Source organism: Erinaceus europaeus, chromosome 16 (assembly GCF_950295315.1).
Source record: "Erinaceus europaeus chromosome 16, mEriEur2.1, whole genome shotgun sequence".
Classification (NCBI taxonomy): Eukaryota; Metazoa; Chordata; class Mammalia; order Eulipotyphla; family Erinaceidae; genus Erinaceus; species Erinaceus europaeus.
The window spans coordinates 28,831,430-28,855,826 of record NC_080177.1 but is presented as its reverse complement, the minus strand read 5'-3'; the positions used below and the strand labels follow the sequence as shown (position 1 = coordinate 28,855,826).

The window sequence follows — 24,397 nt, the reverse complement described above, 5'->3', positions numbered from 1 at the left end:
ACCAAGCACCAAGCAGCAGTTTACTGATGGGAAGTCATGGGGGGACCCCAGTTCTGTCACCTGTGCACACAGCTCACACCAACATCCCATGAACACACTCTGCCCACAGCTCTGCTTTCCTCAACCAGCTGGGCTCACCAGTTCTCTTACGCCTCTTTCTTCTCCTGTTTTTTAAGATTTGAGAGAATCAGAGGATGACTCTGACATGCGATGCCAGGGATCAAGCTCAGGACCTCGTGTTCCTAATCCCAACACTTCATCTGCTGCACCAGCTCCCAGGTCAAGGTCTCATTCTTAATATAAAGTAATTTTTAACTGCTGTGGCAACTTAAAAGCAAAGCTCAGGGCTGGGGAGACAACATAATACTTAGGCAAATGACCTTAATGCCTGAGACTCCATGGTTCCAGGTTCAATGTCCTGCACTATCATAAGCCAGAGCTGAGCAATATTCTGGTCTCTGTCTCTCTCTTTCTCTCTGTACCGATCATTAAAAAAAAAATGAATAAATAAATTTAAAAGAAAAAAGCAAAGCCAAACTCTGATAGTAGGCTTTGTTCATTTTTCCCAGTTCACCACACCTGAGAGTTGATCCAGGAGAGTTTGATTTAGTCAGTTCAAGAAAAGACCTTCGAGCCTCAGTGTGAGGTGTTGCCCCTAAAATAACTCCATAAATGAGCTAAAAAATAATAATAATTAAAAAAGCAACAAGGCAAGGGGATGCCATAAAAATTCTTTGTTTGTTTGTTTGCCTCCAGGGTTATCACTGGAATTTGGTGCTGGCACTATAAATCCACTTGCTCCTGGTAGACATTTTCCCATTTTACTGGATAGGACAGACAGAAATTGAGAGAGGAGGGAGAGACAGAAAGGGAGAGGAAAAGAGACACCTGCAGACCTATTTCACCACTTGTGAAGTGTCCTCCCTGCAGGTGGGGAGCAGGGGCTCAAACACAGATTCTTGCTCAGGTCCTTGTGCTTAGTACTGTGAGCACTTAACCTGGTGTGCCACCGTCCAGCCCCTTCTTTTGTTGTTTAATTATATTTGATTTTATAGGATAGAAACTGAGAGGAGAAGATAGAGAGGAAGATAGACAGACTTCACATCTTGCGAAGCTCCACCCCTGCAGGTGGGGACTGGGGGTTTGAACTGGGATCATACCAGTTGGCATAGGTAGGGCTCAACTAGGGGGACCATTGTCCAGCCCCGCCATAAAGATTGTAAAAGGCATCACACGGCAGTCATTTGATGCCCAACATGTGCTGATCTGTTACAGGTCTGCATGGATAGAGCCCCCCATTCCCTTTAGGGGGGCATTTTCTACTAAAGGTGATGATTCTACCTTCTCTGTCCCAGTCCTGCCAACACTTTCCACAAAGCTCTTCACCTTCCTTCCCTCCCTCCCACAGCCCCCCCCACTCTCCCCACAAGTGGAGACTGTACCTGGCATGCCTGACGTGAGAAAGGAGCATCAGGAGGTTAGCCAGGCGAACAGACTGCTGCTGAGAGGAGATGCCACTCTTAGCAATCACCCAGACCAGAGCATCCGTCACGGCATTCAGCAAATGAGTTAGCTTCTGGCTACTCTCACCTTCCTGGGTGGCTGCAGCTAGTGGGTACATACCTGGACAAAGAGCAAGAGTCAGGAGTCACTTTTCTGAGAAGAGGATGAAGAAGTCCTGTGCTCAACCATTAAGCATGTTCTCCAGAGAAGAGGCCAAACGTGATCCAGGTTGCTCTGCCTTGGTGAAATGGTGTCCTCTCCCCAGAGCAGCCCCAGCGCTGAGCAAAGGGGAAACCCAAGTGGCACAGGGCAGACTCAATGGCCTCACAAAAGTCCCCACTGGGGCTAGAGTGTTGTCTTGTCACGGCAGTAAATGCATTTAGTGGTTTTAACCCTTTACATGGTATTTCTCGGGGTTCCCAGAAGATGGCGGACTGAGAAGCTGCTAGTGGCTTGAGCTCTGACCACATCTCCTAGAAACAGTAGGATTTTCTGCCTTTAGTAGGCCAGTCAATAAGGGGTCCTAGCGGTGACACCAAGGAGGTGACTATAACTTAATTTGGGTTAAGAATTAGAGTAGGAAAAAAGGGGAAAATTTTTTTTTCCTTTTAATTTTTAAGCATACCTCCTCCCCCTCACCCCCCCCCCCATAACCAGTCCCTGGGGACCAGCTCCTAGCAGGCTCCCCTGCTAGGAGCCTCTTTCTTTACCAAATTCCTGTCCCATCAGGGAGTATCATTCATTCTAAGTCTATACCCTTCTGAAACCTCTGGCCTTTTTTCTTTCTAAGTAGCCAACCCCCCCCCCACCTCACCCCGCATAGCTAATTAAATAATTAAAAATAAATAAATACATGGTATTTCTCAGTGACTACAATGAATATGCATATAGGGATTATTGGAAAGTATCATCAATTCTATTTTTAGCCCCTAGAAGGGCCCCTCAGCTAAAGAGAATTTAATAAATCTAAGGACTACTGGTATACAGCTCCCTTGCCCACCTGCAGCACCACTGCAACCTCTGTGCAGGGCCTTGGCATCCTACCCCTGGTGGCACCTTGATGGACCAGGAAGGCCACCAATATGGAGGCAGACAAGCCCTCTGAAAGTTCACCAGTCCTACTTTACTGGCCACTGACTTGGTTTCTCCTGCCTCAGCCCCTCATCTCTGTCTCCTCTCTCCCTCAGTCTGTCTCTATACAATAAAAATAGATAAAGGGGAACTATTAAAAAGAAAAATTATTTTTAAAAAAGCAATTTCAAGGCGGTTATCATTTAGGTTTTCCTGGTTTCTTCTATCATTTTAATTTGGCCAGCAGTTTACCAACTATACTCGTGAATTATTTGCTTTCCCAAAATGTCTTGTTAAGTAGGTAGGACCAGATTGAGACACAAACAGCAGGTGCCAAAGGCTGTCTTCTTGGTTTCAAACTTGACTGAGTTTTTAGGCTCCTTACTTCCTCTTCCTGACACCACTCCTTCAAGCTCTGACACCACTTCAGCCCACCCATCCCTGAAGATTCAGTTCTGTTCTGGATCACCAGACATGCTCCTGACCGGATGACTCAAAGATGATCTTCCCATACAAAAAACAGTGAAAATGGAGGGTAATTATTTGTAAATGTTGGTGGTTACTATCAGACTAGCTTTAAGTTGACTTCATTAAAAAAATAGGGCTTGTATGTTCTTTCACTACCTCATAATTTTTATTATACTTAATATTTAGAGCAATTTGTTAAAGAAAGAAAAAAAGAAAGGAATAAAAGAAAAATCTTCATCACAGATCATTTCAGAAGCACTTATCTGCATGTTTCTCTTTCCTCTTGCCTAATGCTAATATCCAAGAGTATGTGGCACTTATGGTAATCTAATTTTTGACAAGGGGGCTCAAACCATTACTGCTGTTGAGTACATGGAGAGAAAGGAACTCTTCTACACTGTTGCTGGGAATGCAAACTGGGATAGGACTAATGAAATACAGCTTGGAAATTCCTGAAAACATTAAAATGCACCTACCATGTAACCCAGCAATTCCTCTTCTAGTTGTCTAACAGAGATCTATACACACAGGTGCCAGTCAGTGGAGCAGTGGGTTAAGCGCACAGGGCACGAAACACAAGGACCAGCGTAAGGATCCTGGTTTGAGCCTGGCTCCCCACCTGCAGGGGGGTCGCTTCACAAGCAGTGAAGCAAGTCTGCAGGTGTCTGTTGGGAAATTGTGAGGATGTGGTAGAGCCTGGCAGGGTTTGACCTGAGGAGTTCGTCTATCCTGTCATGTGCGCTTAACCCGCTGTGCTACCACCTGACCCCCCGACACTGGTTTTTAATGTTCTTATTTCCATAGCCTGAAAGGAGGCACATTGGGTACAACAATGAGCTTGTGTGTATGAGGCTCCAAGTTTGAGCCCCTCAGTACCACATAGGCCAGAGTGATGCTCTGGTGCTCTTCCATTCATAAGCAGATCTTTAAAAAAAAAAAAAATACATTGTTTTCTAACAAAATGTCTTGAGTCACTTTTTAAATTAACTGCCAATAATTCACCCAATGAATAATTCATATTCAAGTTGCCAAAGGTTAACTACAGTTTCACTGTAACTGAAATCTCTATACAATAAATCAGAAATTAAAAAAAGCAATTTTTTCAACTATTTTATTTTATTTTATTGGGGAGTTAGTAGTTTTCAGTATAGTCCTTACCAAATAGGCAAAGCCTCTCATCTGCCTTTGACTGGTGTCTAAGAGACACAAAAGGACCCCAATGTCCCCTCATCCTACCCCTTTCCCTCCTTCCTCAGAGTCCGTTTGGCCACACCCAGTCCAGGTTTTCCCTTACTGTTCTTTATTCTTAAATTCTACTTACAAGTGAGATCATTTGGTATTGGTATTTCTCTTGTCTCACTCAACATGATGCCTTCAAGTTCTAAGCAATGGAGATGATCTGATCATTTTTAACAGCTGAGTAGTACTCCACTGTGTTTATGTACCACAGCTTCCTTAGCCATTCATATGTCATTGAGCATCTGGATTACTTTTAAGTTTAGAGCACTACAAGCTGTGATTTTATGAACATTGTTATGCACAGGTCTTTTCAGATAGGCATTTTGTTTTATTGGGGTGGGGAGTTCATAGTTTACAATAAACACAATTGTTGGTACATGTGTAAAACTTTTCTTTCTGCAAAACACTCACTACCAGCCCAGGTCCTCCTCAACTATCAGGCACCAGGACCTGAAAGCCTCCTGCCACCCTCCAACCCGAGTTATTTACTTTGTTATAATACATATTTTCCCATTTTTAAAATAAAAGAAGTTCAATATTCCTAATGTCATTCCAGTTCTAAACATAGCATCTCTCCCCCATAAAAAATGGCCCAGCTGTGTGGTTACTTACTAGAGTTGAGGAGGATCATGGCCTTGACACAGAGATACTCCTTGTGTTGGAGTTTCAACTCACGAAACCTTGAAGTTGTTGCCAGGAGCATGTCAAAGATTTCCAGAATGCCTTCTACACATTTCCCTTCATCCCTACAAAAGTTCATTTAGAAAATCAAGAAATATATAGCCCCAAGCCACCACCAAAACCAACAGAACATTTTCTTTTTAATCTCAAAATGTATCTGATATATCCTTTAACTATAGTGATAATGGGAGCACATCAAGCAATATGAAATTAATGGAAGAGGACAGGGCCTTTTCCTGTAAATCCCTGAAGTGAACATATGAGTAAATACTTTTTAGGTGAAAGTGTCCAGTGAAACTACATTTTCCTTCTATCTGGTCACCAAACATGGTCTTCGTTTTCTTTTATAAAAATTTTGTATTTATAGGACCAGGTGGTGGTGGACCTGGAAGTGCACATGACAATGCACAAGAATCCAAGTTTGAACTCCTGGTTCCCACCTGCAGGGGGAGAGCTTTGCAAGTGGTGAAGCAATGCTCCAGGTGTCTCTCTCCCTTTCTATCTCCACTTTCTCAATTTCTGACTGCCTTTATCCAATAAATAAAGATAATAAAAAAATAAGTAAATATATTTATTGAACAAAGACAGAAAAATTAAGAGGGGAGGGGAATTAGAGGAGAGAGAAAGAGAGACACCAGCAGCATTGCTTCACCACTCATGAAGCTCTCCCACTCCACTACTACAGATGGAGACCAGGGGCTTGAACCCAGGTCCTTGACTGTAGCATGTGCACTTAACTGGGTGCACCACCACCTGGCCCCTAACAAACAGTATCTTTTTAAAAAAAATTCCTGGGAGTCGGGCTGTAGCGCAGCGGGTTAAGCGCAGGTGGTGCAAAGCACAAGGGCCGGCATAAGGATCCCGGTTCGAACCCTGACTCCCCTGCAGGGGAGTCGCTTCACAGGCGGTGAAGCAGGTCTGCAGGTGTCTATCTTTCTCTCCTCCTCTCTGTCTTCCCCTCCTCCCTCCATTTCTCTCTGTCCTATCCAACAACGACAACAACAATAATAACTACAACAATAAAACAACAAGGGCAACAAAAAGGAATAAATAAATTAAATAAATATAAAAAAATTTTTCTTATTGGGGGATTAATAGTTTACAGACAACAGTAAAATACAATAGTTTGTACATGCATAACATTTCCACATAACAATACAACCCCCACTAGGTCTTCCTCTGCCATCATGTTTCAGGACCTGAACCCTTCTCCCTACCCCAGAGTCTTTTACTTTGGTGCAATACACCAACTCCAGTCCAAGTTCTCCTTAGAGCTTTCATTTCTAATCCTGTTTTTCAACTTTTGCCTGAGTGAGGTCATCCCATATTCATCCTTCTCTTTCTGACTTAGCTCACTTAACATGGTATCTTCGAGCTCCATCCAAAATGGGGTAAAGAAGGTGAGTTCACCATAAACCTGAGACTTTGGAGCCTAAAGAATAAGATTCTCTTTGCATAACCATTATGCCATCGAACCCTGTTCACATTTCTCAATTTTCCACATAACAATTCAACCCCTCACCCAGGTCCTCCTCTGCCATCATATTCCAAGAATGAACCCTCCCCCACCATGGACAGAATATTCACCACAGAAGAGATCCAAAAGGCCAAGAAACACATGAAAAAATGCTCCAAGTCTCTGATTGTCAGAGAAATGCAAATAAAGACAACAATTAGATACCACTTCACTCCTATGAGAATGTCATACATCAGAAAAGGTAACAGAAGCAAATTCTGGAGAGGTTGTGGGGCCAAAGGAACCTGTACTGCTGGTGGGAATGAAAATTGGTCCAATCTCTGTGGAGAAAAGTCTGGAGAACTCTCAGAAGGCTAGAAATGGACCTACCCTATGATCCTGCAATTCCTCTCCTGGGGATATATCCTAAGGAACCCAACATATCCATCTACAAAGATCTGTGTACACATATGTTCTTAGCAGCACAATTTGTAATAGCCAAAACCTGCAACCCAGGTGTCCAACAACAGATGAGTGGCTGAACAAGTTGTGGTATATATACACAATGGAATACTGCTCAGCTATAAAAAATGGTGACTTCACTGTTTTCAGCCAATCTTGGATGGACCTTGAAAAATTCATGTTAAGTGAAATAAGTCAGAAACGGGATGAATATGGGATGATCTCACTCTCAGGCAGAAGTTGAAAAACAAGATCAGAAGAGGAAACACAAGTAGAACCTGAACTGGAATTGTAGTATTGCACCAAAGTAAAAGACTCTGAGGTGGATGGGGGGAGGGGGGGAGAATACAGGTCCAAAAAAGGATGACAGAGGACCTAGTGGGGTTTTTATTGTTATATAGAAAACTCAGAAATGTTATGCATGTACAAACTATTGTATTTTCTGTCGAATATAAAACATTAATTCCCCAATAAAGAAATTTAAATGAAGAAGGAGGAGGAGGAGGAGAAGGAGAAAAGGAAAAGGAAACACAAAGAAGAACTTGGACAGGAGTTGGTGTATTGCCCCAAAGTTTAGGGAGTGGGGTGGGGAGCTTTCAGGACCTGGTGCCTGATGGTGGAGGAGGACCTAGTTGGGGGTGAAAGTGTTTTGCAGGAAACTGAGAAATGTTACACATGTACCAACAAAACTGAATTTATTGTTGACTGTAAGCATTAATCTTCCCCTCGCCCCAATAAAACAAAACCAGAAAAAAAAATTTTTTAAAGGAAGAGAAGGCAGGATCAAGAAAACAATGGGCAAATACATATAGAGAGACAATTACAAAAATAACAGCCAGCCCATATCTGTGACTTTGGGAGAACCACTGCAGTTTCCAGTGGGGGGGATAGGGACACAGAACTCTGTTGGTGGGAACAGTGTGGAATTAGACCCTTGTAATTTTGTAAATAAATATTAAATCACTAATAAAAAATAAAATTTACCCAGGGATATATATGCATCATAGTGAGTACAGTTAATAGTAACTGATATACACTTAAAAGTTGCTTGTCCATCAGATCGATAGGGTTTACAGTCAACAATATTTATACACCTTTCCCATATTTGGGAGTTACTCTTCCCTGATCCAGATTTCTGGTGCTTTTTCCAGCCATGACATCATCTCCCCAGACAATAACTAGGATCCACCTGCATATCAGATTTCAGGCTCAGGGAAAAAAAAAAAAAAAAACTAGTATAGCCACAGGCCCTTTGGAATATAACTAAAATATGCCTACTAGCTATCTACAAAACGGAGACCCCCACCCCCGCCAACTCTTCATCTGCACTACTCCAGCCTTTAGGCTCATGATTTGTCAACAATTTTTTTGGCTTTATATGTTAACTCTTCTTTCAGCCACCAGGTTCCAGATGCTACCATGATGCCAACCGAACTTCCCTGGGCAGACAACCCCACCAATGTGTCCTAGAGCCCTGCTTCCCCAGAGCCCTATCCCACTTGGGAAAGAGAGAGATAGGCTGGGAGTATGGATCAACCTGTCAATGCCCATGTTCAGTGGGGAAGCAATTACAGAAGCCAGACCTTCCACCTTCTGCATCCCACAGTGACCTTGGGTCCATACTCCCAGAGGGTTAAAGAATAGGAAAGCTTTCAAGGGAGGGGATGAGATACAGAGTTCTGGTGATGGGAATTGTGTGGAGTTGTACCCCTCATATCCTATGGTTTTGTCAGTGTTTCCTTTTTTAAAAATATTTATTTATTTATTCCCTTTTGTTGCCCTTGTTGTTTTATTGTTGTAGTTATTATTGTTGTCATTGTTGTTGGATAGGACAGAGAGAAATGGAGAGAGGAGGGGAAGACAGAGAGGGGGAGAGAAAGATAGACAACTGCAGACCTGCTTCACTGCCAGTGAAGCGACTCCCTTGCAGGTGGGGAGCCGGGGGCTTGAACTGGGATCCTTAGGCTGGTCCTTGCGCTTTGCGCCACCTGCGCTTAACCCGTTGTGCTACTGCCCAACTTCCTAGTGTTTCCTTTTTATAAAAAAAAAGTTGCTCGTCTTGGGGCCTCAAGAGCCACAACCAGTTGTGTGTACACCTTGCCATCACAAGGACCGGGGTTTCACTACCTACAATTCTCCTGTTGAACCACAACCCATATTCCAGGTCCTTAAATGTTTGATTCTCTACCAAGACGTCTGATATTTAGAATTGTGCTTCCTGTCAGTGTCGTCACTGATGAGAACACATGCAGTGTGCGCTTCAATCTCAGGGCATCCCTTTACATCTATGTAAGGTGGAGATCTAAAAAGAACTGAAGGCAGGCATTTTCATTCATAGCACTGAGGAGCCTACTACTCTTCCACAAAAAGTCGATATGCTTGAACATTTAACACTGGCTCATCTTCAACACAAGGATCATGAAAAATCTGTTTCCATGGAGATTTTTGAGATGCTTCAATTTATTCCAGAAAAGAAAGTGTTTCACTTTTCCTACTGAAAAGCTTGAGTACTGTATATTTCAGCTTTATAGCCGTGAGCAGTGTGCTTAAGTCCATTTTAAAAAAATTTTTTATTTAAGAAAGGATTAATGAACAAAAACATAAGGTAGGAGGGGTACAACCATTTTTCTTTCTGTAGTATATTTAAAACAAAAATAAAAGGGGCTAGGCGGTGGATTGAGAACACAAATTACAGTGCTCAAGAGCCAGGGATCAAGCACCTGGTCCTCACCTGGGGGGAGCTTTATAAGTGGTGAAACAGGACTCTCTCTCTCCTATCTCCCCCTGCCCTTTCAATTTCATGCCTATAAAAATAAATACTTTAAAAAATAGGTATAGAATATAGAACAGATAAGTAAAAATAAAACAAAAATAAATGCATAGTATTGTAAACCAATTAAAAAATACCCCTGGGAGTCGGGCTGTAGCGCAGCGGGTTAAGCGCAGGTGGCGCAAAGCACAAGGACCGGCATAAGGATCCCGGTTCCAACCCCGGCTCCCCACCTGCAGGGGAGTCGCTTCACAGGCGGTGAAGCAGGTCTGCAGGTGTCTATCTTTCTCTCCTCCTCTCTGTCTTCCCCTCCTCTCTCCATTTCTCTCTGTCCTATCCAACAATGACAATAATAACTACAACAATAAAACAACAAGGGCAACAAAAAGGGAATAAATAAATTAAATAAATATTTAAAAAAAGAAAAAAAATACCCCTAAATGCAGCCAAATCACAGCATTAGTTCCATTACTCCCCAACTGCCATTCACTTTAATCTTGTTTTAAAAGCCATCCCTTCAACAGTCATTGCCAAAAATGCTATATAGTGTATGCAATTATCATGAGTTAAACTGTGTTAAAATAAACTTGGCATCTTTGCAGGAATGTTACTGCCTATTCAGACAGCTGCAGATGTCACTGTTTTCTGAAGTGGAATGAGCAATAGGAAAACAGAATTATAACAAAACAAAAAAAAATGGGATTTTTAATGTAGATAAGCCTGAGTTGGCCTGAACACTTCATGGCCGCATACCCTATAGGACTGAGGCCCCTTTTACAACCTGCCCCGTGAATGCTGTCATAGGCACTGAATACAATTCCTGTGTTCTTGACCTGGTGAAGGAGCTCATGACAGTACAGCCTCTTAATTGCACTTTCAGCTGTGAGACTGAAATGGCAGCATGAAGACTGTTCCCACTTCTTAGCACCTTTCACTCAAGCAAGTCAGAGAAGAAACACAATGCATTTTCTCTCACCTGTCTAGAACAAGGTCTGGAGCAAAGATGAGCTTTCCAGGGTGGTCGATGGAGCGCCACATCAGCCCCACCATTAGGACCTCCATCCAGCAGCTTTCCAGGAGTCGCACTTGGTCGTACAGGCTGAGCTCCACAAAGCCTGGGGAAAGCAAGAGGCCCTGTGACACACCCTGATCCTCCTCCTCAGTTTCCATAGAAACAGAAAACCAAGTGTGGGTTTTTGGAGGTTTTTGTTTTGTTTTGTTTCGTCTTTAAAGAAAGTACAAACATAGGGATGTAAAGATGTAACTAAATACTGACCTAAGGGAGAAAATTTTGAAGTAATGGTATACAATTCACAATTTCCAGAATCAAGCCCCTTCTAGAGACAGCTATATTGCTTTTTAAGGGTATAAAGGATGGTGTGTTGCACCAAAGAAAAAGATTCTGGGGAAGGAAAGAAAGGGACAGAATGAGGGATACTGGGGTCCTGGTGTCTCCTAGATCAAGGGGAGATGGGAGGCTGTGCCAATGTGTTAAAAGGCTATAATTATAAACCATTAAATCCCCCAGCTAAAAAATTACAAATAAAGTAATTTATAAAAGACTATCACTTGGGCTTATACAGCTCCTCAGATAGATACTAGGGGGGGGGGGAAAGAAAGCTGGTATCAGTCTTTTTTGCTTATACTCTAATAATTCCTTTGCTGAGAAATAATTCTGAAAAAAATAATGCTCAGCCACTAGACAGAGGGGCAGCCTACACAAGGGAAATCAAGTTTCTTATACTTGCACATATTCAACAAGATGAAAGCTATATAATCACGTAGTATTTGTTTGATTTGGACAATGAAGAAAGACATCAGTTAGGGAGAGAGATCAGACCTCCAGACTAAGCCTGACTTTCCTGGAATAATTTGCAAAATACAAGGCTTGGAAAAGAACGAATGCAGCTTAAGAATCCCGCTTTGTTGGGAGTCCGGCAGTAGCGCAGTGGGATAAGCACAAGTGGTGCAAAGCACAAGGACCAACATAAAGATCCCAGTTCAAGCCCCCAGCTCCCCACCTGTAAGGGAGTCGCTTCACAGGTGGTGAAGCAGGTCTGCAGGTGTCTATCTTTCTCTCCCCCTCTGTCTTCCCCTCCTCTCTCCATTTCTCTCTGTTCTATCCAACAATGATGACATCATCAACAACAACAATAACTACAACAATAAAAAACAAGGGCAATAAAAGGGAAAAACATATATATATATATATATATATATATACACACACATATATATATACATATATATATATATATATATATATATATATATATGAATTCCACTTTGTTATGGCAGAACAGCTAGACAGTTTTCTGCCACCGCCTGGCCCCTTTAAAGGTTTAAATAAAGCTGTCAAACTCAAATGTGGAGACATAGTTTGTGGACCTTTGTTTTGTACACTTGCCCTAGAGAGCAGGCTTTTCTACAGCTAAGAGGCAAGTTAAGACCCTGAAAGTCCTACCGGGAATTTTCTTGGCCCAGCCAATCATGTGCACAAGTTCCTTGTCTGCCAGCTTGGTCAGGGACATCATCATGGAGGCCTCAGTGAAGGGTGTATTTGGCCGGCTCACTAGTACGTTGGGTGGCTCTGCCTCGAGGAGGGTGAGCACCAGCTGTTCCGGGCTCAGAGAATTTAGCAGCAGCTCCTTCACACGGGTCACGTGCCCACCATTCTTCTTGGCTTTGCTCAAGCAATGCAGCTGCTCATCAGAATTCCTCTGCCTTCGTAATATACGGTACCCGCACCTTTCTCTTCGGGAGCCTAAAGCAGAGAGAAATAACGGTACATTTTCCTGACCCAACATTCAAGTTTCTACATCATCATGATAAGAAATGAAGCAAAACCAAGTTGCAGACGCTACTACGATACCATCCTGACTTCCCTAGGCAGACACCTCACCAATGTGTCCAGGAACTTGAACTTACCCAGAGCCTTACCCCACCAGGGAAAGATAGAAACAGGCTGGGGGTATGGATTGACCTGCCAACGCCCATATCCAGCAGAGAAGCAATTACAGAAGCCAGACCTTTCACCTCCTGCACTCCAAAAAGAATTTTGGCCCATACTCCCAGAGGGGTAAACAATAGGATAGTTTCCAAGGGAGGGACTCTGACAGGGAACTTGGGTGGTGGGAACTGGATGGAATTATACCCCTGTTATCTTACAATCTTGTTAATCATTATTAAGTCACTAATAATGTTTTAAATGTCAGAAAGAAAAAAAAAGTGAAACAAAAATAGAACATGAAATGAACTAAAGGGTACTGAGCAGGTAAGTCAGAAGAGTACAAATACCAGATGATCTCACTCATATGTAAGACCTAAGAAATAAAGGACAAAACACGAGTGAATCTTCAGTGAACTGTAGTCTACCACAGCAGATTTGGGAACTCAGAAGAGGGAAGGGAGAATTACTAAGGGGAGGCTGGGGACTTAAGTCTCTATGGTGGAAAAACAATGTTTCCAGAGAGGCTGGGGAAATAGCATAATGATGATGCAAATGACTTCCATGCATGAAGCTCTGAGGTCCCAGGTTCAATCCCCAGCACCACTATACATCAGAGCTGAGCAGTGCTCTGGTATCTCTCTCTGTATCTCTCTCATTACAAAAAAAACAGAGAGAGAGAGAGAGAGAGAGAGAGAGGGGCCTATAGGAGCAATGAAGATTGTGCAGACACCAAATGTCAGGGACAAAAAAAAAAGATAAGGAGTTAGTATAGTGGTTACTAAAAAAACTTCCATGCCTAAGGCTCCAAATCCTTGATTCAGTCCCTAACACCACCATAAACCAGAGTGGAGCAGTGTGCTCTGGTTAAAAAATAAAGAAAGAAAAGAAAAATAAATGAATGAATGGAGCCAGGCAGTGGTACATCTGGTAAAGCACATACATCACCATGTGCAAGGACATGGGTTCATGGGTTCAAGTCCCTGATCCCCTTTGCAGGGGGAAAACTTTAAGAGCAGTAAAGCATCTATCTCTCCCTCCACCTCTCAATTTATCTGCCATATAAGATAAAATAGAAAGAAAAAAAGAGGGGATGGCTACCAGGAACAGTGGATTTATAGTGTCAGAGATCCAGCAATAACCCTAGTGGCAATAAAAAAAAAAAATGAATGAGTGAGTGAATGTAAACAAGCAAGGAAATAAAAAATGGAAACTAAGAAGGCATGCTATGAGTCAGGATGTCATTTGCATGGATACAACTATTACATTAATTCTAGCTCTCCCAAATAACATAAAACAAAAAATATGCTGAATAGTCATTTTCTCTGCTCCCTTCATAATTGTGTTTGTTCACTAAATTTAACTGTTCAGAACTTTTATGAGAAATATAGTAGGTGGCTGCGAAGTGACTAAGTGGATAAAGCCTTGGACTTCCAAACCTAAGGCCTTGGGCTCAATTTCCAGTATCACATGTACCAGAATGATGCCCTAATTCTCCTCCTCGCTAATAAATAAATCTTTTAAAAGTATGTTACCTAGTTCCTGACCAGTAGCTGAACAAACAGCTCATTCCAAAATTATCTAGATTTCCCCTTCTCTTTGGCTAACTGCAGTAGAAGTGCCCTTAGATCAAATCGATGGGGTTTACAGTTAACAATATTTTTGTACTTTCTCCATATTTGGGAGCTATTCTTCCCTGATCCAGCTTTCTAGTCCTTTTTCCAACTATGACACCATCTCCCTAGACAATAACCTGGGTCCACCTACATATTAGACGTCAGGCTCAGGCAAAAACTAGTAAAGTCATGGGCCCTCTGGAATATACCTAAAACAGACCCGACTTCCTTGGGCAGAGGACCCCACCATGTGTCTTAGAGCCCTGCCTCCCCAGACCCCTGCCCCACTAGGGAAAGACAGAAGACAGGCTGAGAGTATGGATCGACCTGCCAACGCCCGTGTTTAGTGGAGAAGCAGTTACAGAAGCCAGACCTTCCACCTTCTGCACCCCACAATGATCCTGGGTCCATACTCCCAGAGGGATAAAGAATAGGAAAGCTATCAAGGGAGGAGATTGGATATGGAGCTCTGGGGGTGGGCAATGTATGGAAATGTATCCCTCTTATCCTATAGTCTTGTCAATATTTCCATTTCATAAATAAAAAAGAAGATGAAGAAGAAGGGCCCTGTCCATCAAAGGATATGTGAATCAGTTATTGCGGAAAGAATTCAAAGTCCAAAACATTTTTATTAGTAGTAATCAGGATACAAAAAATTATTTGTGGTAGATTACATCCCCCAGGATAAAACATAGCAAAAAACAGAGCTCTTAAGTGAAATAAGTCAGAAACAGAAGGATGAATATGGGATGATCTCACTCTCAGGCAGAAGTTGAAAAAACAAGATCAGAAGAGAAAACACAAGTAGAACCTGAACTGGAGTTGGCGTATTGCACCAAAGTAAAAGACTCTGAGGTGGGGGGGGGGTGAGAATACAGGTCCAAAAAGGATGACAGAGGATCTAGTGGGGTTTGTACTGTTATATAGAAAACTAGGAAATGTTATGCATGTACAAACTATTGTATTTACTGTCGAACTATTATATTTACAGTCGAATGAATGTAAAACATTCATTCGCCAGTAAAGAAATAAAAAAAAAAACACAAACAAATCAGTAATGCTGGAAAAATCAATTAAAATGAATAAAAGTTTTATATATATATATAAAAAAAGAAAGTAATTTTCGTGGTCCAGGAGGATAGGGCATTGGACTCTCAAGCATGAGGTCCTGAGTTTGATCCCCAGCAGCACATGTACAAGAGTGATGTCTGCTTCTTTCTCTCTCTCCTCTGATGTTTCTCATTAATAAATAAATAAAGTATTTTTAAAAAATTAAGTAATTTTCTGTGGGATAGTGAAATAGTTCATTTGAATAGTGTATGCTTTGCCATGTACACAAGACATTTTTTTCTATTACCAAGAGGTCTAGTGTTGTGGCTTTGACATGTGACCTAGGTAGGCTCATTCTGTGTTGGAGAAGCTAATGAGAAAGTACCAAATAAAGGTTTGTCCCATATTAGAAAGAGGCATAGAATTCCAGTGAAGATGATTATGATGATTGTAGTAAACAATAATAAAATGAAGAAATGGAGAACAGTGATTGGAAGAAGCCAGACAAGCGGGATTAAATTAAGAAAACTTCTGTTGCCTTACTGAACAAGGTGAGGTATCTTCCCAATTAAACAGAGAAAAGAAAAAGAAAAGGACAGAATGGCTAAGAGGTAGAGCTAGTGAGAGATTGTCAGGGGAGAAAGAAACTTCAATTTTAAATTTTTCAAATAGTAACAGAGAGAAGTCACAACCAATGGTAGACAAAAGATCGGTCAGCAAGCAATTGTGAAAGGTATGGCCCAGAAGTGGAGCAGAAGCAAAGCACTACACTGCCGAGTATGATGCCCAGAGTTCAATCCCAGTATAGCATGTGCCAGAGGGATGCTTGGGTTTTCTCTCTCCTCCAATTCCTCCTCCACCTTCTCTCTAATACATCTTTTTTTTAGATGAGATGGGGCATGTTCAAGGTGGTATGGCATAGACAAGTATATCTTTAAAAAATTAATGTGAAAAGCATAGGCAGAGCTGGTATGAGCATACACCAGTAAACAAGTAAAAACAAATGAATCAAGATATCCTGGTTGAAAGAAAAGATTTCAAGCATCCCCTCACTCAAAATAAAATCTTAGGTAGGTAGAGAGACCAGGTCCAAGGCAATATTGTCAGTTGTTACACTAATGCACTTCTTTAAATGTAAATATGGTGTGTGTATATATATATATATATATAGATACCAAGACATATATTTACACATATACACCCAAAATATTATAAAGAAAAATACATGTTCTATATATTCTTCATAATTCTATCATGTTTTGACATAGATATTTTTTCACTTCTAGAAAGATAATGAAAGGATGTTATCTTCCCCACAGATCAAAAAGTCACCCTCAGAACATTCTACTTTCTACCACACTCTAATTTACCAAACCCTAATCCTTATTCTTTTCAAGGTCTCAAACAGATGGCCATCCACTCTGAGCACTTCATTAGCTAGAGTTCCCTAATCCATGTGACAGACTATCCTTAAACTGCAGAATGTTCTTCCCTATATTGGCCCAAAATTTACCTCTGTAATTTGTTTTGATTCACCCTAGTGCTGTCTTCTGTAAGCACAGGGACAGTCAATGCCACCTCCAATGTGACAGCATGCAAATCTGAAATAAATACCAAGTCCTAAATTTCTTCTCATCCAGGCTACATGTCCCTAGCTCCCCAGACTGTCGTCGCTTTGACAAAGCTTTCAGCAAGTTTCAGATGCAATAAAAAGGTAAAGGAACACTTACAGCACTGTCCCATGTGCAATAAAAAGGGAAGAGAACACTTACCACACTTCACCATTCCAACTTCATAGCACTTCCGAAGTCGGCAGGCCTGGCAGCTTTTGCGCCGGTTCTTATCTATTGTACACTGATTGGTTGCTGGACAAATATAGTCATTATGTCCTACATGAAGGAAAAAAAGAAAGATTGTCATCACAACATTCTAATTAAATCTCTTCCAGGTCAGCATCACTGACAATGCTACAGAGGTATGAGATGAGGGAGGTGTTCATAACAACAGGCCTATGTTCAAAGATCAAGTATAGCATTACCAGTGACTAGTTATTGAGTAGTAAAGGATACCTGAGAATATTTCAATAGCCTACTTCTTTTAATTGGTTATTCTCTGCAGGTTCTTATGATTTTCCAAAGATACACTTGGATATATTCTCTGCTGTACATGGACAGTGAGACAGTCAGCTGGAATTGATTTGCTCCAAATCACAAGATTCCCCAGAAGTTGGGCTTGTGTATCAAGTCACCAAATGAAACTGTTGATATTTTTTACATATTCACAGTGAAATGAGAGCACTAAATTAGTCATTAAAAAAATCAAAATAATAGCAAATAAAAAAGAACTGATAATTGACAATGATTATAGTGGTTAGATTATTGTTCTCATTTTGTCACTCCTTCCCTTAACCTAGCAAACGGACTCAATTAAGGAGAGCAAAGCATATTTTCCCACTGACTGGCACTGGACTTGTCCATGGGGCTTGCTTTACCCAACGGCATGTCACGCCAATATGAAAATCCAATAGTTTGACTTGGTCTTCAGTGTCTCCATTAAAAATATGCTCATGGAGTTAACATGACGAGAGTGGAGATACATTCCAGAACTTGGGCAGACAGAGAAAATACAAGATAAGGGGGCCAGGCAGTGGCACGCCTGGTTAAATGCACACATTACAGTGCACAAGGACCCAGGTTCAAGCCCCCAACCCCCACCTGCAGGGGGAAAACTTCACAAATGGTGAAGCAGTGCTGCAGGTGTCTCTCTGTCTCTCTCCCTTTCTAATTCCCCCCCCCTCTCAATTGCTGCCTCTATCCAATAATAAATAAAAATAAAGAATAGGGCTAAGCACACATGGCACGAAGCATAAGGACCGGAAACTAAGGATCCCGGTTCGAGCCCTCGGCTCCCTACCTGCAGGGGAGTCGCTTCACAGGTGGTAAAGCATGTCTGCAGGTGTCTGTCTGTCTCTCCCCCTCTCTGTCTTCCCCTCCTCTCTTGATTTCTCTCTCTCCTATCCAACAACAATGACATCAATAACGACAACAATAATAACTACAACAACAATAAAAACAAGGGCAGTGAAAAGGAAAAAATAAAATAAAGAGTAAAAAAATATAAGATAAGCCTGAAATATTTTGTTATGCCAGAAAGTAAAGTATTTCCCAAAGGATTATGAGTATATATTAAAAAGAAGAAGAAAAAGATGACAAAGGTCATTTTAGGAGGATTCTACTGACCAAATCTGGCAGCCTAATGAGTGATAGTAATAGAAGCCAGCTATAGAAAACAGGAAATCATCAGCTATATTAATGTAAATTAAGTAATTAATGATTTATGGGGAATGAGGTATATGCATGATCTAAAAGGATCTCACACCAAAAACACTCATTAAATGCAAAGGGGAAAAGAAAGAGTAGAAGTCTGGCAGACATCATTTCAGCCAAATAATCAAAGCACACATTAGTAACAATGAGACAAACTGAAGTCAGGCACTGTATGAAAGGAACCAATGAAAAGAACAAGTATCCCATTTTGTGTATTCATCTTATCAATAATGTATAAATTGATTTTAATGATGAAGAAGCATTAGACAAATGAAAGTCAGAGACATTCTGTGAAAAAATCAGTGTATTAGATTTCAGTATTAAAATCATGAAAGCCAAAGAAATACTAAGAAACTGCCCAGACAAGAGGCAGGGAAGCTAGTCTCCTACCAATGAAACGCAAAGTGAACTGATCTTGTACTGTAGAGGGCACTGCTGGGACAACTGACATAACTGAAATGAGCCTGATTTCCCAAAACTGACCCTTTATGATGTGGCTATAAAGGAAATATTACATGTTAACATGTGTGAACTGAAGAGTTGGCCTGAAAATTTCCTTGGGGCCCGGTGGTGGCACTGGTGGCACACTTGGTTGAGTGGACACGTGACCATGTGCGAGTTCCCACTCCTCACCTGCTGGGGTGGAGGGGAAGCTTTACCAGTGGTAAAGCATTGCTGCAGGCATCTCTCTCCCCCCCCCCCAATTTATCTCTACCCTATCAAAGAAAAAAAACACAAAGGAATTTTTATATATCTTATATGCACATTTTCTATAAATTTGAATCCTGTAATAAACGGTTCCAGGAGTCAGGCGGTAGCGCAGAGGGTTAAGCGCAGGTGGTGCAAAGCACAAGGACAGGTGTAAGGATCCCAGATCGAGTCCCTGGGCTCACCACCTGCAGGGGAGTTGATTCACAGGCGGTGAAGCAGGTCTGCAGGTGTCTATCTTTCTCTCCCCCTCCTCTCTCCATTTTTCTCTGTCCTATCCAGCAACGACGACATCAACAACAATAACTACAACAACAATAAAAACAAGGGCAACAAAAAAGAAATAAATATTTAAAATAAATAAATGGTTCCACAGTTTCATTCATAACTGCACTCATAGAGACTACCTTGAAATAAATATGAGAGGTGAAAATATCACTGCAATGAAACTTACAAGACATTGTTAAAATAAGAGGGGAAAGTGGTGCACCCAGTTAAGAGCATGTTATAATGCACAGGCACCTGGGTTCAAATTCCCAGTCCCAACCTACAGGGGGAAGCTTCATGAATGGTGAGGTAATGTTGCAAGTATCTCTCTCTCTTTCTCCCCTTTCTCTCTCTGTTCTGATTTCCTTATTTAAAACCAGTAAGTAAGTGACTATTGAATAAGAATAAAAAGTTAAAGGATAAAAAGGGGGAGAAATAGAAGTAAGCTATCCTGTGTCCATAGACTAGAGCAGGGGTGGGGAACATCTGGCTTGCAGGCCACTTAGTATATTCCTGTTAAAACAACTGCAAAAGGGGAGTCCAGAGTTAGCACAGAGGGTTAAGCGCATGTGGTGCAAAGTGTTAATGGACCGGCATAAGGATCCTGGTTCGAGCCCCGGCTCCCCACCTGCAGGGGAGTCACCTCACAAGCGGTGAAGCAAGTCTGAAGGTATCTCTCTCTCCCCGTTTCCCCCTCCTCTCTCCATTTCTCTCTGTCCTTTCCAACAACAACAATAATAACTATAACAATAAAACAACAAGGGCAACAAAAGGGAATAAATAAATATTTTAAAAAAACAATTGCAAAAGATACTAGAAATTCAGTAAATATAGGAAATTTTTTCATAGCAACGCTAAATGTTAATTTTAAGTTGATAATTTTATTACAAATATCTGAATGACCCTTGGCAGAAAAAAAAAAGATTTCCCACGTCTCAATTAAAAGAATAAACATTGTTAAAATGACCATATTATGTGAAGCAACTTACAAACTCAATGCAATTTCTCTCAAAATTTCAGTGAATTCCTCAAGAAGCTAGAATAGGCAATGACACAAATAAATCTTAAAAGCATAGTAAGTAAAAGAAACCATACATAGGCGGTTATATACTTATGATTCTGGGCAGGCAAAAAAGAAAAAAAAAAAAAGCTTGCTTGGATTGTGTGCTGCTTTGTCATGTGTGCAACCCAGGTTTGGGCCTGGACCCCACCACACTGAAGGAAGCTTTGACACTGTGGTGTCTTTTTTCTCTCTCTCTTTCTCTAACTTCTCTCAATCTCTCACTCAGTATCTCCACCCCCCAAAAAAAATTTTTTTTCCCTAAGTGGAAAAGCCCTGGTGAGGGGGAAAAATGCATACTTATGATTCAGTTGTATGATATTATAGACAAAACTATAGGGACATAAAACAGATGTGTGGTTACAGAACCTGGAAGATGAAGGGGGAATTGGGCAAAATGGTCACAAGGCGGATGTTGGGGGTTGATGACAATTAATATATAGGATATATATATGTAAATATGTATACATATATATATATTATGTTGTGACTACATGCATTTTCAAAGTTCACAGATCTGTACAATAAAATTGATAGATTTATAAATTATGTCAGAAACGTAACTAGTACTAAATTCCTATTTTTCAAATCAATGAAAGAAAATAGATGAACTTGTAAAACAAAACTCGAAAGACTAATCATACAAATTAAATACTCTTAGGGATTGGGCGGTAGCACAGATGGTTAAGTGTACATGGCACAAAGCACAAGGACTGGATCAAGAATCCTGGTGGTGAGGCAGATTTAAACCCAGTGTCAGAATTCAATCAGTTTACAAATTTGAAACATTAAGTGCTTATAAAGAAAACATGTCTGCCATTTATGCATAATGATGCTTGAATACAGAAGAGTTAAAGGAAACCCTAGACGTGGGGTTACAGTTCAACCTGCCAACAACCATGTTCAATGGAAAAGCAATTGCAGATCAGAACTCCACCCTTCTGCACCCTAAAAAGAATGTTGATCCATATTCCCAGAGAGATAAAGAATAGGAAAATTTCCAGTAAAGGGGATAGGACACAGAACTTGGGTGGTGGGGACTATATTCTCCCCTACAATCTTTTAAATCAATATTAAATAAATAAATAATAAAAAACATTAAAGGGGGGAACTTCTCAAGCAGTGGAGTATGCTGTAGTGTCTCTTCTTGCTCCCTTTCAGTTTATTACCATTTACCCAAAATAAACAAATAAAAAGAAATCCTAGAAAAAGCTTACATTTGTATGATATTTAAAATTGATTGCATTATGTAGAACCATAAAAGGCCAAGAACTGTCAAAAAAACTTCTGAGAAAAAAGGAAAAATATGAAGATATATTCTCCAACTTCAGCTTATACTAAAAGCAATAGTAATCAAAACAGCATGGTACTGGAATAAAAAATGGACTATTGGATCAATGGAGCAGAACTGAAGGCCTAGAAATGATCCTACACATATACAACCACCTAAAAATGATAAAGGGGCCAAACCCATGGGACAGCCACATGTAGAAAAATGAAACTAGACCACCACCTAACACCATATAGCAAGGTCAAATCAAAATGGATTAAAGAACTAGATATTAGGCCAGAAACTGAAAATTTATAGAAGAAAATATCAGTGAAACTTTTCAGAGCATTTACATCAAAGATGTATTTGCAAAGTCAACCCTCTAGGAATGGGAAATGAAAGCAAGAGTAAACAAGAGGTATCACATGAAACTAAAAAGCTTCTACATATCAAAAGCAAACTACAGTAAATGGGAGAAGGTATTTGCACAGTACACATCAGACAAGTGACTGATATCAAACATCTATACAGAATTGGTACAGATCTGCCAAAGAAGTAAAAATAGAAGACTTCTGGAGGCGGAGCTATGAGCAGCAGCAGATCGCTTTCTCTCCTCTCCTCTCCTCTCCTGGATCAACTAGGAATACCAAAGGAGATCACCCGGGACCTAAACAAGACAGGACTAGAATGAGCATAGGAACCCAGTAAATCACCGGTGAGTACAAACACGTGTGGCTGGTGACAGAGAGGAGAGAGGAGCCTAAGGAGAGAGTAAGTGACTGTTAACAGTCCAGTAGTTTATCAGTTGAGACACCACCTCCAGTCTGCTCCACCAACAAGGGGACAGCTGAAGGGAGGAGAGGACTCCCCAGAGACTCACCAAGTTTAACTCTGAGTCTCCATTGCTACTGCCCTCAGAATCTGCAGCAGTGACAGGGAGGGACACCAGGGGACAGAGATCTAACCAGGAAACTCAGGAGAAGACCTATACCTCAGTGGCATAGCTGAGGGGCTGTGAAAGTCTCTTTGCATAACCACTGGATTATCTCTGCCACACCCTGCTTTATCTCTTGGTCAGGAGTCAGTGATTAAGCTAAGAAGCCTATTGATAGTTTAAAAGCCCTCAGGCTCCCATAGCCTACAGGGTAGAAAAAAAAAAAAAGAGGTTTTTAAACCACTGAGCTCCAACTCACAGATTAAAACACTACTGAAACAACTATTAACTTCCACCACTTCTTCTTCTAGCGTTTGCCCTTCTTCCATAGCCAATCAACAACGTCAGGTTGAGCCTGATGTAAAGTTTCGAGACCTCCTTTGAATCTGGAGAGGTGGCAGTCGTTGACTATGTGGGTCATAGTCTGTCTGTAGCCGCAGGGGCAGTTCGGGTCTTCTCTGGCTCCCCAGCGATGGAACATAGCGGCGCACCTGGAACATAGGCGCACCGGCCATGGCCTGTTCGATAGCGATTGAGGAGGGCCCAATCATAACGTGCTAGGTCAAAGCCGGGTTGACGCTTGCAGGGGTCTGTGATGAGGTGTTTGTTCTTTACCTCAGCTGACTGCCAACTCTGTTTCCAAGAGTCTGGAACAGAGAAGTTCAGTGTAGGCGTAGGGGACCAGATTGGGTGACGAGACGTCAAGCGTTGGACAGGGTGGGCAAAGATATCCGCGTATATTGGCAGGTCCGGTCGAGCGTAGACGTGGGAAATGAACTTAGATGATGCCGCATCCCGACGAATATCTGGCGGGGTGATGTTGCTAAGAACTGGCAGCCGTGGAAGCAGGGTGGAATGGATGGTTCCAGAAATTATCCTCATGGAGGAATATAATTTGGAATTGACCAAGTGGACATGGGGGCTACGGAACCATACTGGGGCACAGTATTCTGCAGTGGAATAGCATAATGCCAGAGATGATGATCGTAGTGTGGAAGCGCTCACGCCCCATGAGGAGCTGGCCAATCTTGCAATGATGTTATTCCTCGCGCCCACCTTTGCTGCAGTTTTTATGAGTTTTTTTATTCCACCACTGTGAACCCTTTAATTAACTTACTTAGACACAAGTCAATCCAGGCAATAATGATCAGTAATTTGAAAAGTACTGATAAAGGGAACTCATAACATAATATATAAAATGGTTAAAACAACAAGAAGAAATATTGGAGAATTGAACCAAGACAAGAGTCCAGCTAAAAGTCCTCCAGAGGGTGAAGCACAAAATAATGAGTTCAACATCCAAGGAAATAACAGGTAAGGAAATAATAAAAGGAGTGAGTAAAGAATTTGAAAAAATTGTAATCAGAAATACAGGAACAACAAATGAGACTCTGGAAGAAAATACTAATTATCTCATGGTTATTAGAGTACTGCCCCTGCGGCTACAGACAGACTATGACCCACATAGTCAACGACTGCCACCTCTCCAGATTCAAAGGAGGTCTCAAAACTTTACATCAGGCTCAACCTGACGCTGTTGACTGGTTACGGAAGAAGGGCAAATGCTAG

At 41.4% G+C, this 24,397-nt stretch overlaps 1 protein-coding gene across 1 annotated transcript in view; it reads right to left on the bottom strand.

Annotated features, from left to right (window-relative positions):
- The window catches only part of ESR2 (estrogen receptor 2), a 40,744-nt gene that overhangs the window by 4,206 nt on the left and 12,141 nt on the right, over nucleotides 1-24,397 (bottom strand). Inside the window, exons 3-7 of the mRNA XM_007531714.3 lie at nucleotides 17,036-17,152; nucleotides 12,115-12,414; nucleotides 10,627-10,765; nucleotides 4,894-5,027; nucleotides 1,443-1,623 (exon numbers count right to left, since the gene is read on the bottom strand). Coding sequence (XP_007531776.2) covers nucleotides 1,443-1,623; nucleotides 4,894-5,027; nucleotides 10,627-10,765; nucleotides 12,115-12,414; nucleotides 17,036-17,152 — 871 coding nt within the window. The remainder of the gene's footprint in view (nucleotides 1-1,442; nucleotides 1,624-4,893; nucleotides 5,028-10,626; nucleotides 10,766-12,114; nucleotides 12,415-17,035; nucleotides 17,153-24,397) is intronic.